The 17,914-nt window shown below is 46.4% G+C and overlaps 2 protein-coding genes across 2 annotated transcripts; both read right to left on the bottom strand.

The window, feature by feature from the left end:
- Positions 1 to 839: 839 nt before the first annotated feature.
- On the bottom strand, positions 840 to 2,756 carry LOC100427743 (PRAME family member 1-like; the record flags this gene model as incomplete). Its single annotated transcript, XM_028847081.2, is given in 2 exon segments — positions 840 to 1,413; positions 2,362 to 2,756. Coding segments are annotated over 2 exon segments (969 nt in total), but the record flags the coding sequence as incomplete, so codon positions are not given.
- Positions 2,757 to 4,336: 1,580 nt separating this feature from the next.
- LOC722779 (PRAME family member 12) lies at positions 4,337 to 7,344 on the bottom strand. Its single transcript, XM_015109751.3, has 3 exons — positions 7,050 to 7,344; positions 6,085 to 6,660; positions 4,337 to 5,164 (listed from the first exon to the last, which is right to left on the bottom strand). Exons 1-3 carry the CDS (start codon positions 7,334 to 7,336, stop codon positions 4,603 to 4,605), a joined length of 1,425 nt encoding a protein of 474 aa, XP_014965237.3. The 5' UTR covers positions 7,337 to 7,344; the 3' UTR covers positions 4,337 to 4,602.
- Between the last annotated feature and the right edge of the window lie 10,570 nt (positions 7,345 to 17,914).

Below are 17,914 nucleotides of genomic sequence, written 5' to 3' on the forward strand. Positions count from 1 at the left end.
AATTAGCCAGGCTTGGTGGCACGTGCCTGTAGTCTCAGCTCCTTGAGTGGTTGAGGCATGAGAATCACTTGAGCACTGAAGTAAAGGATGGCAGTGAGCCCAGATTGCACCATTGCACACCAGCTGGGGGGACAAAGTGAGACTTTTCTCTCCAAAAATTAAAGAAAAAGAAAAGAACAAGAATTGGTGAGAATTTATCAAAATGATCTAATTTTATATGGTTGTTTTGATGTTCTCAAGCTGAACCTCAATGATAGACAAATTAGTACTGCATTATTTTTCCATCAGTAACTCAATAACTAGAGATTTCTGATGTACAAATCGCTAAAGCAAGTCAATCAAATACAGAGGACACCAGAAAGTGTTCACTGAGGTTCTCTTTATTTCTGATATTTCTTTGTAACCATCTTTGCAGGGATAACATTCTCATGACTATAGAACTTTAGGTTCTGTCTCTGACTCTGCAGGACACGGGTCCCTGAAGGTCTCACTGACTCCACCTCAACGTTTTCCTCCAGTCCTGCCCCCTGCTGTTATGTTTTTTCCATTGTACTAAGCACTTGCCTGAAGCAAAGAGTTCAGTGCTTCCTTTAAGCTGTACACGTGGCCTGGGCAAAGTCGCTCATGCCTGCAATTCCAGCACTTTAGGAGACTGAGGCAGGAGAATCCCATGTGCCCAGCAGTTTGCGACCAGCTGGGGCAACCCTGTCTCAAATTTTTTTAATAAAAATTTTAGAATTATTAAAAAGGAAATAAGAAATAAGAAAAATAACTTTCACGTACATACTAGATTTTAGTGTCTAGGTGCCTGGAAGAGAACTTTGGATGTATCTACCCCGCTAGGCACGCCTTCCCTGGCAGCAAAGATGGAGCTCCAGTTCCTCAGACGGTGATGAGCCGCAGGAAGGGCAGGGGGTGGGACCAATGAAGATCCTCCTGGGCTGCCTGACTTCCCTCAGTGTCTGCATCAGCTCAGCCCAAAGTGGGGTGAAGATCTTCCAACTGACACGAATCAAGGAATTCAAACTCTCCCAAGGGGCGGGATACGTCTCCAGGCTTAACTTGCTCAGCCCGCTGGTGTGGCGCAGCAGGTCCTTCAGGGCATCCACAGACATGAAATTTTGACCAAAGTAGAAGGTGGTGAGCTGGGAGCAGCGGCTCAGGCCGGGCAGGATGGCACTGAGTTGGGAGTAGTGGATCTGACAGCCCTCCAAGATGAGGGTCTCGAGAGTGGCAGCAACTTTCTCTAGCAGAGCTCCGAGGGGCTCAAGACTGACGCGGAACAGTGACACGTGGCTGAGATTCAGATGCTTCAGGTAACCGAGGCTTGGGTACTGGGAGAGACACTTCACATCCTCTTCCAATAGGTAGCCACAAGTCAATTCCAAGTTCTCCAAGGGGTTCTGGAGGCACCTGTGGAGATCAAGAAGTTAGTTCTGGGCAATGGCACCAGTTAGATGAAGGTAGTGGGGAATAACCTCAAGGGAAATGTCTGCTTCACCCAAACACAAGTTTATTCCCATCATGTGATGATGGTCCGCATGCAAGTTGCTGCGTGATGAGGACTCTGATCATTCAGGACAGTCCCATTTTAGCCTCGGCCCTTTCGCCATTGCTTGTGTGATTGATTCAAGGCTGCAAAATCTCTAAAGCCTCTTTTCTTCACTTTTTAGCAGAAAACTTCATCTCTGGGCCACAGGTACCAGGTTGGAGATGTGCACAAAGAACTCAACTGAGCAAGGTCTAGGGACATCAGCTGGGGCTACGTGCCGGCAGGGGCTCCCGGACATGCCTGCATCGGCAAACCACCTATCACTTTTTACCACTCTCATGCCTACTCCCTCACCCTCCATTCAAGAAGTACACATTTCCCATGTCAATTACCTTTCCTGGAGTTCGAAACAACCTTTTACAGACAGGGAATTAGAGACAGAATCATTCGTGATCACTAAGCTGGTGAGGACAGAGCTTCTACTGTGACATGCACAAGTTTGGTGCACTTTTCCTCCTTTCATAGCCTCCTCTATTACCTCTTTTATATCATATCAACTTGAAACACACCTTGAAACAAGAAATTCACACGTGCACCCTCAGTAGAGCTGAAACCCCCACTCAACTAGCTCGTACATGATATCCTTCTCTAGCCTCTACCCCAGGTGACCCCGCTGCCCACATTGGAGCGATCCTGTGATAGCCACTCCATGACATGGAGCCCTGAATGGGACAATGTGTTGACATTCTGGTGTCCCCTTCACTGTGACGTTGCCACTGACTGGCACACAGTACATGCCTTCCAGTGTTTGCTGTAACAAAACAAGGCTGTGCTGTGGTCCGCAGAGAAAGTGCGCAATCCTTTCTCACCTGATCAGCTGTTCCAGGTGCCCACTGAAGAAGGTGACCAATTTTATTTTAAGCAACTAGAGATGTTCCAGCCTGAGGAACACAGAGCCGAATTTGGCGACTAACCGTCCCTCGAGGTCATTGTCTGACGTGTAACGATGGCACCTGGAGAAAACGAGTTTGCGAAGATTCTTCATCTCCTTCAGGTAACAACGAAGCTTTCTTATCAGACGTGGCCAGGACATGTTGCGGATTTCCAGCTCCTGAATACTATTCAGGTGGATTAATGTCAGTGGTTTTCTGAGATATTTAATCGGCGTTAGATAATTCACCAGCTTACTACAGCACAGGTGTACTAAACCTCTCCTTTGGTAAACCCACTGAAAGAGGTATCTCAGGCACTCATCCTGGGGTATTTAAATATTTTTAAATAAGAGCAATTCTTATTCATTGATCTTTAAAATTCGTTTTGAATGTGTCATTTCATTTGAGACTCAAAACAACATTAAGCATTTTTAAAATATTGCACTACATACTTTAAAGCACTAAATTCCTGTTATATGTTAACATTTCAATTTGAATCTTAAATGTGTTGTATGTAAATCACAAATACATATTTATTCTCTATAAACATTTACATAACAGCAGATTTTTGGAGATACCACTCAATATCATCCTGTTTGCATGAATAAATTACAACAGATGGTCTCACCTACCAGCAGATGGCACATGAGTCTCATGGGTTGGACATTTTCTCTCAGGATCACTAGTGATGAACTCAGGCCTTCCCCGCCCACCCCACCCTCTGCTGGCTGCTGAGGCTCTGCAGTTTGGGGGAATCATGATTAAGTAGTGGTGGTGTGTAGCAGCTGAGTCCTGTTGCCCGCCCTGGCATCCTACTGCCTCCCTGTTATCAGGAATGGAAGATGACATTGAAGGGTGAAGAATGCTGGGACTTCTATTAGGAGAGGGAAAACGAGAACAAGATGCACGTATTGAGCTCTTACTGTATGCTAGGCCCCGTTCCAAGTCCTGACCATGCACCATCTCACTGGGTCGTACAACGGTCTCATAGGATGGCGGGCATCATCATCCTTATTTTACAGGGAAACTGAGCTTCTTGCCTATTTCATGCCCAACAGCACCAGCCCCTGAGTCCTCAGCAGGGTTCTACACTTAGGTGCGTGTTGTGTAGGGTCCTTCAGCACAGGTGTGGTCACTAATTACCCCCAGGCACTTGATCGTTATCCACCCTCTAAGGATGTGTGATTCCAAATACGACGCACTAGTCTTCCCTGACAGGGAGAAAGGGGAGGTGTTAAGAAAAGGTCTTTCACCGATGTTATAGGTATTATATGCCTACATAATGCAAGCATTTTGCTAAAAGGGAATTTGGATGTCTTTATTGGCCACAACTGCTTTAATTCAGCAAGGGCCACTACCCACCGTGAGGACAGGCATGGGATGGTGATGCCCTGAGGCTGCTGCTCACACAGTCTGGAGCTCCCCTTCCAGGGCAGGAGCCATGCCTTGGGCAGTGAAGTCCTTTCCCAGCACAGGTAACGGTCAGGAACTGAGAGTTCTGGATCCACCCATTTGGAGTGAACAGGGTCTCGGCATCTGGACAGAAGTGAGGGCCCCTGAGAAGAAGCAGCTGAACTTCAGTGGCTGACACTCACTTTCCACTTAGAATGCTCCAGGCCCTGTGTGTGTCTCTCATGTGCATTAACCCACTAAGTAGTCACAGAGAATAGCAAGAAGGTAACAGATGCCCAGAGAGAAGTAAAGAAAAGGAGGGAATTGATCCAAATGATCAAATTCCATTTTGATGGCTTGATTTCTGGGAGCTGAAACTCTTTTGTCACAGACAAATCAGTGCCTCCTTTCCTCCATCAGTAACTTGAGACTTCTTAGGTTTACATTGTTAAGCCAGGTGAAGTAATCATGGAGGACACCAGACAGTTTCCATTCAGTTTCCCTTTATTTCTGACCGATTCTTTACAACCATCCATGCAGAGGTAACTCTCTCATGTGTCTCTCCTACCTGATTTTCACTCTAGCAGTTCAGATTCCCATTTCTGTTTCTCTGGGACACAGATCTCTAAAGATTCCATCAACTCCAGCTCAACTTTTCCCCCAGTCCCACCACTTCTGCATCCATGGTGCGTCTGTGCTCCCTTTAACATACACTCATGGCCTAGGATTCAGTTCCCAAATGACCAGAAGAAAGCTCTAAATACATCCACCCTGATGGACAGGCATTCAGCAGAGGCAGTGACTGGGCTCCAGGTCATAGGAGGCCCTGATGCCACAGCGAGGGCAGGGGACAGTGCTGAACACAACAGTCTTGGGCTGCCTTAAGTCCCTCAGTGTCTTCATTAGCTCAGCCCCAAGTTGAGCAAATCTCCCCCAGCAGAGAGCACCCTGGGCATCATAACTCTCCAGAGGGGCAGGGTACAGCTCCAGGCTCAGCTTGCTCAGCCCGACGGTGTGGCGCAGCAGGTTCTCCAGGGCGGCCACGGAGATGAGGTTCCCATAGAAGCTCAAGGTGCTGAGCTGGGAGCAGCGGCTCAGGGCAGGCAGGATGACGCTGAGTTGGGAGTCTGTGATCCCACAGTCCTCTAAGTCCAGGGTCTGCAGGGTGGCCTCAACTTGCTCTAGCAGAACGGCGAGGGGCTCAGGGCTGAAATGGGTCAGTGTGATGCCCCTCAGGTCCAGCTCCTTTAGCTGACGGATGCTCGGGCACCAAGAGAGATGCTTCAAGTCCGACTCTGACAGCAGGCAGTCGGTCATGACGACCGTCTCCAAGGGGGCCTGGAGACACCTGGGAGAGAACAAGGAGGAGTTAGAGGAGAGTGGTGGGAAGACCTCATGGTGAGAGATGACAGTCTCCACAACCCAAGGCTGCTCTGCTCATCTGAGGATAGTCAGCACCCGCGGTGTGGGAACGGAGACTCTGCTCCTTCCAGACAGTCCCAATTGAGGCTCAGTCCTTCACCATCACTCAGGTGACTGGGTCAAGCCCATGAACTCTAAGGCTCCCTTTCTTCATCTGTCAGGCAGAAAACCACATCTCTGGGCCACAGGAGCACCACGGAGACACAGACATAAAGAATAACCCAGGCGGAATCCTGCAACATCAGCTGGGGTGGCCAGGCTGCAGGAGTCCCTGACACGCCTGTATCATCAGCAAACCGTCTATCACTTTCTCCCTTCTTCACTCCTGCTCCCTCACCCTCTATTCCATCATCATGTATTTCCCGTACATTAGTTACCTGACTTGGAGCTCAAAGCATTTTACTGACAGAGAGAGAGACAGGATTTTGCCTGTTCACTAGGCAGGTGAGGACAGACCTTATATTTTAAAACAGAGGGGTGTGATGGGCTTTCTCTTCTTTAGTGCCCTCTTCAACTCCCTATCTCCCATCATCTTAACTTAGACACACATCCTCGGGAGGAATTCACAAATGTACTCTCACTAGATCTGAACCCGCAGTTGCTAGCATCCTAGCATGGCAGCCTCTCTATAGCATCTAGCCCAGGAGATCCCTCTGGCTTATTGGGATGGTTGTGTGACACCCATTTTAGGACAGAGCTGCCAACAGGACAATGCATGGACATTCTAGTGTCCCCTTCACTGTGACCTCGTCACAAGCTGGCTCACAGTACATACCCCCTGGTGTTTACTGTAATAGAGAAAGGCTCTGCTGTGGTCTGCACAGAAAGCTCACCATCCTTCCTCACCTGAGCAGCTGGTCCAGGTGGCCTTCGAGGAAAGAGACAGAGTGCATGTAAAGCTTCTGGAAGTAGTCCAGCTTGAGGAACTGAGAGGTGAACTGGGTGACAAACTGCTCCTTCTTGTCTGGGGGAATGCAGGCAGAGACATGGATGTTGAAGAGGACAAGTTTGCGGAGATTCCTCATCTGGCCCAGGTAAGGGGCGAACCTTATAAGAATGGACAGCTCCCAGGGGCAGCACACTTCCACCTCCCGGATACAGTCTAGTTCCACCATGTTCAGGACCTCTATGACACTGTGGATGGGCATTCCAAAAATCTGCAGCTCTTTGCAACACACATGCAGTAAGCCTTCTCTCTGTTTGCCCCACTCTAAGAAGCGGGTGAGGCATTCATCCAGAGTCCCATTCTTGAAGCAAAGGTCTAGGGTCACCATCAAGGGCTGCTGCCCACCCAGCCTTGGACAGTTCTCTGCTGTTTGTCTCTTACTCAGGGCCTCTGGGGAGGGTGCAGAAGCTCCAGACCATATGCCCCAGAAGTTCTCATCCACATCCCGCAAGTCCAGCACTTGAAGTTTCCACCGCCTGTGGATAAAAGAGAAGAGACGCTCCAGATTTACTCAACGATTTGAGCTTTTATCCACATCCCAGACATCAGTGACTCCCCTCCCTGCTGCTTCTCCCACTCTCTGTCTTTTCTCCATCCCTCTTTCTCCTTGAAACCTGCCTGGTCCCCGCTGCTAGTGTCTTCAATTGCCACTGGGAGGAAGCAGGTTCCTGATCCTTCAGTGGGCCCTGCATGGTGAGCAGTCCTTTCCCAGAGGAGCTGGACAATGGCCAAGGCCTCTCTGAGCTTCCCTGCCAGCCGCATCAGAAGCCTTTGGGCCACCCTTGGGCCTCCCACTCCTTCTGACCCAGCCAACCCTACCCTGGATGTCTGGGCCCTCCCCACCTGGCCAGCTGGGTCACCTCACCTGGGGCGAACCTTCTGGGCAAGCAGTGCATCAAGCCCCTCCAGCACAGCTCCAAAGGTCTCCAGAGGACGTGACTTCATCAGGGACCCTAGAGGAAGGCAGGTGAAGGGCCAGGCCTGCACCATAGTTTTCAGGGTCTCGCAGCATCTCCTGGTAAAGGCCTCTATGAACAGTGAGGGAAAGAGCTCCCTGGGCAGCTCCTCCAGGGTGGAGATGGCCAACGCTCCGTCCCTCAGCAGACTCTGCTCAGCCAGCTCCAGGAGTCTGGGTGGGGCCTGGAGGCTCATGCTGATGAATCTACGTGGAAAACTTTCGGAGAAAGAGCATGATTTTTATGGCAAATCACATTACTTCATCATCTCCTAGTGCCAATGCCATTGCTCTGGTAGAGGTGGAAAGGTAATTAGTTCACCCCAATTCCACTCTGAACTTTCTGGACACAGATCCATAATTCTGCTCCTGCTGGTACCATGAAGATTGTCTTCCAAACAATGAGGAGGGGCAAGGTGACCACTGGCCCATTCATTTTCAACCATTGCTGCACTAAATCTCAGTAACACTGGGAAGCGTTGCTGAGGATCCTGAAAGCTAAGCTCCACCTTTTCAAGAAAATATTTCTTGTCACTTACCACCCTAAAACAATGAAATGAGAATGTCCCGTGGCCCCACACAGCCTACATTCTCAGTTCCCACAATTAACATGCTTGCAGAAGACTAAAGGGACTCCTTGGAATCAGTGCCATTATTTTTTATTTTGAAAAATTGTAACAAGAAATTGTGAAAGCACCGTGACAGTATTCTAGAGCCTGTGGAAGTTAGGGATAAAAACTCTAACTCTCAGATGAAGGTTCCAATGTTGATCTCTTACACAGACTCACAATGACCCACTTTGGGATGGAATCTAGGGGGAAAAAATTGATCCCATGTTCAGAACAAAGCCTCCACTCTTGAGAATGGTCTATGGAATATTTAAGGTTTTAGTAAAAATGAGAGCCTAACATGTAAAATCACAATGCCATCAAGTCTATGAACTATAATTTAAGGGCATAAAAACCAATAATTTCAAATGTCATGAAATAGAAATTCAACCAGTTGTAAGTTTTTAATATCTTTTGTTTAAAAAAAAACTGCTTCGATATGAATTTTGAAATGACAAAAACCAAGGACAAATCAAATTTTGGGGGATGAAGACAAAACTACATTTAGAGGAAAAATCAAAGCCTAAATCGTTCATCTGAAAACAGACAAGGAAGTTCTCTCTGCCCCCTTGGGCTGCATGTCACCATCCCTGACTGGCTGGCTGCAGATCAGATGGGCATGAACCTAAGGAGGGGGTGACTTACCAGAGCTGGACTCACTTTGCAGGGTGCTGCGACCTCTCAGAGAACCAAGCAGTACTCCAGGCGCCAGGGCTTCGGGGCTCTTCTGTGCACCTTTGGGAGCTTTTATGGACCTTTCTAACCACACCCTCCCCTTCTCAACAACCAACTTCCAATCAGAAAATGAGTCTGATTAGATTCTGAAGTTCCACCCAGTTAATCCTGATTGAGCTTGTGACTTTCTTCTGATTAATTGATTGAATCAGATATACATTTATGAAAGTGAAAGTATAAATAATAGGGTGAAAGTCCACAACTCATTTTTCCTTTATTCCACAAACACTGATGGAGTTTGACTGACATGAGAGCTTCATAGTGATGCAGGAAAGGGTTGAATCTGTTTCTGGCATTTGACAGAAAAAAACAAAACCTTTGTTGGGAGATATTTGGCCACATAAACATTATCGAAATGTCTCAGAGGTAAAACAACTCTAAGAAGACAGTAATTTCATCCCTAAGAAAGCAGAATAAATATCTCTGTGTATCCACTGGTCGCCTGGGATTTATGCTTTCTAACATGGTAGATCATACGCCCATTCAGGTGGAAGAAGGGTACCACTGAGGGTGTGATTGATCTCACGACAAAGGTTCAGGCTTCTCCGGAGGAAATTAGGCCAAAATTACAAAGTGAGGTGGGGGCTGGGCAGGATGGGACTGGGTGTCCTAATGGGACCCTGGGAAGGAACCAAGACAACACAAAACATGGTGAGTATTTTGTGGGGGAGGAGACAGAAGGATTGGAAGACTCCACTCTGATTGAATTCAAAAATTAAAAAGGAAATAATTACAAAAGAGACACTGTAGACTCAAAACATAATATTGTCTTTGAGGGCATGGGACGAGATACAGTCCTGGTCCCCTCTAGAAGGTAAAGCGTGTTTACTATCCTTCTCCCCTCCCCCAACCCCTCAACAAGCCCCGGTGTGTGACATTCCCCTTCCTGTGTCCAAGTGTTCTCATTGTTCAGTTCCCACCTATGAGTGAGAACATGCGGTGTTTGGTGTTTTATCCTTGCCATAGTTTGCTGAGAATGATGGTTTCCAGCTTCATCCATGTCCCTACAAAGGACATAAACTCATCCTTTTTTATGGCTGCATAGTATTCCATGGTGTATATGTGCCACATTTTCTTAATCCAGTCTGTCATTGATGGACATTTGAGTTGGTTCCAAGTGTTTGCTATTGTGAATAGTGCCACAATAAACATACATGTGCATGTGTCTTTACAGCAGCATGATTTATAATCCTTTGGGTATATACCTAGTAATGGGTTGGCTAGGTCAAATAGTATTTCTAGTTCTAGATCCTTGAGGAATCGCCACACTGTCTTCCACAATGGTTGAACTAGTTTACAGTCCCACCAACAGCGTAAAAGTGTTCCTATTTCTCCACATCCCCTCCAGCGCCTGTTGTTTCCTGACTTTTTAATGATTGCCATTCTAACTGGTGTGAGATGGTATCTCATTGCGGTTTTGATGTGCATTTCTCTGATGGCCAGTGGTGATGAGCATTTTTTCATGTGTCTGTTGGCTGCATCAATGTCTTCTTTTTGAGAAGTGTCTGTTCATATCCTTTGCCCACTTTTTGATGGGGTTGTTTGTTTTTTTCTTGTAAATTTGTTTGAGTTCTTTGTAGATTCTGGATATTAGCCCTTTGTCAGATGAGTAGACTGCAAAAATTTTATCCCATTCTGTAGGTTGCCTCTTGACTCTGATGGTAGTTTCTTTTGCTGTGCAGAAGCTCTGTAGTTTAATTAGATCCCATTTGTCCATTTTGGCTCTTCTTGCCATTGCTTTTGGTGTTTTAGACATGAAGTTCTTGCCCATGCCTATGGCCTGAACGGTATTGCTTTGGTTTTCTTCTAGGGTTTTTATGGTTTTAGGTCTAACATTTAAGTCTTTAATCCATCTTGAATTAATTTTTGTATAAGGTGTAAGGAAGGGATCCAGTTTCTGCTTTCTACATATGGCTAGCCAGTTTTCCCAGCACCATTTATTAAGTAGGGAATCCTTTCCCCATTTCTTGTTTTGTCAGATTTGTCAAAGATCAGATGGTTGTAGATGTGCGGTATTATTTCTGAGGGCTCTGTTCTGTTCCGTTGGTGTATATCTCTGTTTTGGTACCAGTAGCATGCTGTTTTGGTTACTGTAGCCTTGTGGTATAATTTGAAGTCAGGTAGTGTGATGCCTCCAGCTTTGTTCTTTTGACTTAGGATTGTCTTGGCAATGCAGGCTCTTTTTTGGTTCCATATGAACTTTACAGTAGTTTTTTCCAATTCTGTGAAGAAAGTCATTTGTAGCTTGATGGGGATGGCATTGAATCTATACATTACCTTGGGCAGTATGGCCATTTTCACGATATTAATTCTTCCTATCCATGAGTGTGGACTGTTCTTCCATTTGTTTGTGTCCTCTTTTATTTCGTTGAGCAGTGGTTTGTAGCTCTCCTTGAAGAGGTCCTTCACATCCCTTGTAAGTTGGATTCCTAGATATTTTATTCTCTTTGAAGCAATTGTGAATGGGAGTACACTCATGATTTGGCTCTCTGTTTGTCTGTTATTGGTGTATAAGAATGTTTGTGATTTTTGCACATTGATTTTGTATCCTGAGACTTTGCTGAAGTTGCTTATCAGCTTAAGGAGATTTTGGGCTGAGATTATGGGGTTTCCTAAATATACAATCATGTCATCTGCAAACAGGGACAATTTGATTTCCTCTTTTCCTAATTGAATACCTTTTATTTCTTTCTCCTGCCTGATTGCCCTGGCCAGAACTTCCAACACTATGTTGAATAGGAATGGTGAGAGAGAGCATCCCTGTCTTGTGCCAGTTTTCAAAGGGAATGCTTCCAGTTTTTGCCCATTCAGTATGATATTGGCTGTGGGTTTGTCATAAATAGCTCTTACTATTTTGAGATATGTCCCATCAATACCGAATTTATTGAGAGTTTTTAGCGTGAAGGGCTGTTGAATTTTGTCAAATGCCTTTCTGCATCTATTGAGATCATCATGTGGTTTTTGTCTTTGGTTCTGTTTATATGCTGGATTACGTTTATTGATTTACATATGTGGAACCAGCCTTGCATCCCAGGGATGAAGCCCACTTGATCATGGTAGATAAGCTTTTTGATGTGCTGCTGGATTCGGTTTGCCAGTATTTTATTGAGGATTTTTGCATCGATGAACATCAGGGATATTGGTCTAAAATTATCTTTTTGTTGTTGTTGTGTCTCTGCCAGGCTTTGGTATTAGGATGATGCTGGCCGGATTCCCTGTTTTTCTATTGATTGGAATAGTTTCAGAAGGCATGGTACCAGCTCCTCCTTATACCTCTGATAAAATTTGGCTCTGAATCCATCTGTTCCTGGATGTTTTTTGGTTGGTAGGCTCTTTAATTATTGCCTCAACTTCAGAGCCTGTTATTGGTCTATTCAGGGATTCAACTTCTTCCTGGTTTAGTCTTGGGAAGGTGTATGTGTCCAGGAATTTTTTTTTTTTTTTTTTTTTTTTTTTTTTTTGAGACGGAGTCTCGCTCTGTCGCCCAGGCTGGAGTGCAGTGGCCAGATCTCAGCTCACTGCAAGCTCCGCCTCCCGGGTTCCCGCCATTCTCCTGCCTCAGCCTCCCGAGTAGCCGCCACCTCGCCCGGCTAATTTTTTGTGTTTTTAGTAGAGACGGGGTTTCGCCGTGTTAGCCAGGATGGTCTCGATCTCCTGACCTTGTGATCCGCCCGTCTCGGCCTCCCAAAGTGCTGGGATTACAGGCTTGAGCCACCGCGCCCGGCCGTGTCCAGGAATTTATCCATTTCTTCCAGATTTTCTAGTTTATTTGCATAGAGGTCTTTGTAGTATTCCCCGATGGTAGTTTGCATTTCTGTGGGATAGATGGTGATATCCCCTTTATCATTTTTTATGGTGTCTGTTTGATTCTTCTCTCTTTTCTTCTTTATTAGTCTTGCTAGTGGTCTATCAATGTTGTTGATCTTTTCAAAAAACCAGCTCCTGGATTCATTGATTTTTTAAAGGGTTTTTTGTGTCTCTATCTCCTTGAGTTCTGCTCTGATCTTAGTTATTTCTTGACTTCTGCTAGCGTTTGAATGTGTTTGCTCTTGCTTCTCTAGTTATTTTAATTGTGATGTTAGGGTGTCAATTTTAGATCTTTCCTGCTTTCTCTTGTGGGCATTTAGTGCTAGAAATTCCCCTCTACACACTGCTTTAAATGTGTCCCAGAGATTGTGGTATGTTTTGTCTTTTTTCTCATTGGTTTCAAAGAACATCTTTATTTCTGCCTTCATGTCATTATGTACCCAGTAGTCATTCAGGAGCAGGTTGTTCAATTTCCATGTAGTTGAGTGGTTTTGAGTGAGTTTCTTAATCCTGAGTTCTAGTTTGATTGCACTGTGGTCTGAGAGACAGTTTGTTATAATTTCTGTTTGTTTACATTTGCTAAGGAGTGCTTTACTTCCAACTATGTGGTCAGTTTTGGAATAAGTGTGATGTGGTGCTGAGAAGAATGTATATTCTGTTGATTTGGGGTGGAGAGTTCTGTAGATGTCTATTAGGTCCACTTGGTGCAGAGCTGAGTTTAATTCCTGGATATCCTTGTTAACTTCCTGTCTCGTTGATCTGCCTAATGTTGACAGTGGGGTGTTAATGTCTCCCAGTATTATTGTGTGGGAGTCTGAGTCTCTTTGTAGGTTTCTAAGGACTTGCTTTATGAATCTGGCTGCTCCTGTATTGGGTACATATATATTTAGGATAGTTAGCCCTTCTTGTTGAATTGATCCCTTTATCATTATGTAATGGCCTTGTCTCTTTTGATCTTTGTTGGTTAAAAGTCTGTTTTATCAGAGATTAAGATTGCAATCCTTTTTCTTGTTTTGTTCTCCATTTGCTTGGTAGATCTTTCTCCATCCCTTTATTTTGAGTCTATATGTGTCTCTGCATGTGAGATGGCTCTCCTGAATACAGCACACTGATGGGTCTTGACTCTTTATCCAATCTGCCAGTCTGTGTCTTTTAATTGGAGCATTTATCCCATTTACATTTAAGTTTAATATTGCTATGTGTGAACTTGATCCTGTCATTATGATGTTAGCTGATTGTTTTACTCGTTAGTTGATGCAGTTTCTTCCTAATATCAATGATCTTTACAGTTTGGCATGTTTTTGCAGTGGCTGATACCGGTTCTTCCTTTCCATGTTTAGTGCTTCTTTCAGGAGCTCTTGTAGGGCAGGCCTGGTGATGACAAAATCTCTCAGCATTTGCTTGTCTATAAAGGACTTTATTTCTCCTTCACTTATAAAGCTTAGTTTGGCTGGATATGAAATTCTGGGTTGAAAATTCTTTTCTTTAAGAATGTTGAATATTGGCCCCCACTCTCTTCTGGATTTTAGAGTTTCTGCTGACAGATCCTCTGTTAGTATGATGGGCTTCCCTTTGTGGGTAACCTGACCTTTCTCTCTGCCTGCCCTTAACATTTTTTCCTTCATTCCAACTTTGGTGAATCTGACAATTATGTGTCTTGGAGTTGCTCTTCTCGAGGAGTATCTTTGTGGCATTCTCTGTATTTCCTGAATTTGAATGTTGGCTTGCCTTGCTAGGTTGGGGGAGTTTTCCTGGGTAATATCCTGCAGAGTGTTTTCCAACTTGGTTCCATTCTCCCCGTCACTTTCAGGTACACCAATCAGACATATATTTGTTCTTTTCACATAGTACCATATTTCTTGGAGGCTTTGTTCGTTTCTTTTTACTCTTTTTTCTCAAAACTTCTCTTCCCGCTTCACTTCATTGTTTTGATCTTTAATCACTGATACCCCTTTTTCCAGTTGATCAAATTGGCTACTTGAAGGGGTGGCCTGCCCTTCCACACCTGTGGGTGTTTCTCATCAGGTGGAACGAGAGACTGAGAAAAGAAATAAGACACAGAGACGAAGTATAGAGAAAGAAAAACAGGCCTGGGGACCGGCCCTTAGCATAAGGAGGACCCGTGCTGGCACTGGTCTCTGAGTTCCTTCAGTATTTATTGACCATTGTCTTTACCATCTCGGAGAGGGGGATGTTTCAGGACAACAGAGTAATAGTGGGGAGAGGATCAGCAGGAAAACATGTGAAGAAAAGTCTATGTGTCATAAATAAGTTTAAGGAAAGGTGCTGTGCCTTGATGTGCATGTATACAAACATCTCGGTGCATTAAAGAGCAGTATTGCGGCTAGCACGTCTCACTTCCAGCCTTAAGGCCGTTTTCTCCTATCTCAGTAAATAGAACATACCATCGGGTTTTACACAGAGACATTCCATTGCCTCGGGACGAGCAGGAGACAGATGCCTTCCTCTTATCTTAACTGCAAAGAGGCCTTCCTCTTTTACTAATCCTCCTCTGCACAGACCCTTTATGGGTGTCCGACTGGGGTACAGTCAGTTCTTTCCTTTCCCACAAGGCCCTATCTCAGGCTGTCACATAGGGAGAAACTTCAGACAATTCCTGGCTTTCCTAGGCAGAGGTCCCTGAGGCCTTCCGCAGTGTATTGTGTCCTTGGGTACTTGAGATTAGAGAATGGCATGACTTTCAACAAGCATATTGTCTTTAAGCACTTTTTTAACAAAGCTCGTCCTGCATAGCCCTAAATCCATTAAACTTTGAGTCAACACAGCACATGTGCCTGCGAGTACAAGGTTGGGGCTAGGGTTACAGATGAACAGCATCTCAAGGCAGAAGAATTTCTCTTAGTACAGAACAAAATGGAGTCTCTTATGTCTACTTCTTTCTACATAGACAAAGTAACAGTGTAATCTCTCTTTCATTTCCCCACACTATTGAAGCTTGTGCATTCATCATGTAGTTCTTGTGCCATGGTTTTCAGCTCCATCAGGTCATTTAAGGGCTTCACTACACTGGTTATTCTAGTTAGCCATTCGTCTACTCTTTTTTCAATGTTTTTAGCTTCTTTACAATGGGTTCGAACTTCATCCTTTAGCTCAGAGAATTTTGATCATCTGAAGCTTTCTTCTCTCAACTCGTCAAAGTCATTCTCTGTCCAGCTTTGTTCTGTTGCTGGTGAGGAGCTGCATTCCTTTGGAGGGGGAGAGGCGCTCTGATTTTTAGAATTTTCAGCTTTTCTGCTCTGTTTTTTCCCCATCTTTGTGGCTTTATCTACCTTTGGTCTTTGATGATGGTGACGTACAGATGGGATTTTGGTGTGGATGTCCTTTCTGTTTGTTAGCTTTCCTTCTAACAGTCAGGACCCTCAGCTGCAGGTCTGTTGGAGTTTGCTGGAGGTCCACTCCAGACCCTGTTTGCCTGGGTATCAGCAGCAGAGGCTGCAGAACAGCAAATACTGCTGAACAGCAAATGTTGCTGCCTGATCATTCCTCTGGAATCTTCATCTCAGAGGGGTACCCAGCCATGTGAGGTGTCAGTCTGCCTCTACTGGGAGGTGCCTCCCAGTTAGGCTACTCAGGGGTCAGGGACCCACTTGAGGAGGCAGTCTGTCCGTTCTCAGATCTCAGACTCCGTGCTAGGAGAACCACTACTCTCTTCAAAGCTGTCAGACAGGGACATTTAAGTCTACAGGGTTTTCTGCTGCCTTTTGTTCAGCTATGCCCTGCCCCCGGAGGTGGAATCTACAGAGGCAGGCAGGCCTCCTTGAGCTGTGTTGGGCTCCACCCAGTTTGAGCTTCCCCGTCTCTTTGTTTACCTACTCAAGCCTCAGCAATGGCGGGCGCCCGTCCCCAAACCTTCCTGCCACCTTGCAGTTTGATCTCAGACTGCTGTGCTAGCAACGAGCGAGGCTCTGTGGGCATGGGACCCTCTGAGCCAGGCATGGGATATAATCTCCTGGTGTGCCATTTGCTAAGACCATTGGAAAAGGGCAGTATTAGGGTGGGAGTGACCTCATTTTCCAGGTGCCATCTGTCACAGCTTCCATTGGCTAGGAAAGGGAATTCCCTGACTCCTTGCGCTTCCCAGGTGAGGCAATGCCTCACCCTGCTTTGGCTCGCACTCAGTAGGCTGCACCAACTGTCCTGCACCCACTGTCCGACAAGACTCCGTGAGATGCACCCGGTACCTCAGTTGGAAATCCAGAAATCACCCATCTTCTGCGTCATTCATGCTGGAAGCTGTAGACTAGAGCTGTTCCTATTCGGCCGTCTTGGAACCGTGGAAAGAACTGATTGACAGGTTTCCCTTCCTGCCCAATTCAGGGAGTCTTGCACCACCCCCAGGACCCTGGTGAGAATCCTGCACTTCAGGGCTATTCTACCATGTCCTGTTGCCTGTTCTGCTCAAGGTGCTTGTCTGCTGCCCAGATCAAAGCAGCCTTCACAGCTCATCTCAAGGGACGACCTGATCCCTTCTCCACTCACGGAATCCTCACTGGGATCTCAAAGTTTCCTCCAGGCCCTTGCTCGGGGTCTCTAGAATATTTCTGAGCTTCCATTTTCCTCTCCAGGTGCAGCCTTTTCAGCTCTAAGGCTGGGCCAGGGGAACCTGGAAAGGACCAGGGCAGCCCATTCTCTTTGCATCCCAGGAACATCAGCCCATCTCTCCTGGACCTTGGAACATGGCCATGATGCTTGGACACCCTTTCTCTGTCATCGGCAGTAAAGAAGGAATTCTCCCCAAGTTCTACTGAGGCATTCTGGTGAATACAGCAAGGCGCAAAGCGGGGAGCTCCTCAGCTGCTGCTCTGGACCTAAAGAGGCACCTGGACTGCTGCAGGGTGACCTTGCCTGGCTTGCAGAGGAAGACCTGACTCCCCTGGTTCTCCTAGGGGTTCCAGGTTGATGGGAATCCCTGGGAGAGGTTCTGGGGCAGGGGCTTTCCCTTTCCAGGCTCCCCTGGCCCAGCCTGAAAGCTGACAAGGCTGCACCTGGGATGTTATAAGTTTGTTTTCTGTCTGAGTCAGGTCACTTCTTGCCCTAGCAGGGGCTGTCCTTTTTTTCCTCCAATAAGGATCTGAGGAGGTCACCCTTGGAGCAGACAGTTGATGCTAGGGAGGTGCTTGTAGCACCCTGGGGGTGGGGGAGTTCTTGGGACTCACTACAGGCTGGACAGAGCCAGAGGAATTAAGGTAAAGAGCAAAGTCAAGTCAGGGAGTGAGTGGCTAGAGAAGCTGGTGGGGCTGGAATAAGGGAGGAGGAAGGAGGTGGCAGCAGGGCAGGGGCCAGGTTCTCTGGTTCTCACAGAGCCATGTCCCTGAACAGCTATGGCCTTGTGCCTGAGACTCTGGGGGGACTGGGGCCCGGATATGACCCTGTGAGTTCCCAAGGCCGTTCGTGTGCCCTGGTCTGCATGAGGTACCAGTGACTGCCCCACCCTGCCCCAGGAGCACAGAGTCAGTCCAGTGGGGAGTCCTGGGGAGGGAGCACAGGTGGCACGCATCCATCCTGAATGCAGAGACAAGGGACAGGTCAGAGGGAAGCAGCCTTGGTGTGAGGCCAGGGGAAGGGATGCTCTCTGAAAATTGTGCATTTCTGTCTCCTCGCTCG

Source organism: Macaca mulatta, chromosome 1 (genome assembly GCF_049350105.2).
Source record: "Macaca mulatta isolate MMU2019108-1 chromosome 1, T2T-MMU8v2.0, whole genome shotgun sequence".
In the NCBI taxonomy this organism is placed as follows: Eukaryota; Metazoa; Chordata; class Mammalia; order Primates; family Cercopithecidae; genus Macaca; species Macaca mulatta.

Bases quoted from the DNA above. Each gene is read 5' to 3' on its own strand.
- LOC722779 (XM_015109751.3), bottom strand. From the start codon at position 7,336: ATGAGCCTCCAGGCCCCACCCAGACTCCTGGAGCTGGCTGAGCAGAGT. The intron at 6,661-7,049 runs GTGAGGTGACCC...TTTTATCCACAG, and splicing joins GCCCAGAAGGTTCGCCCCAG to GCGGTGGAAACTTCAAGTGC. The intron at 5,165-6,084 runs GTGAGGAAGGAT...GTTCTCTCCCAG, and splicing joins CACCTGGACCAGCTGCTCAG to GTGTCTCCAGGCCCCCTTGG.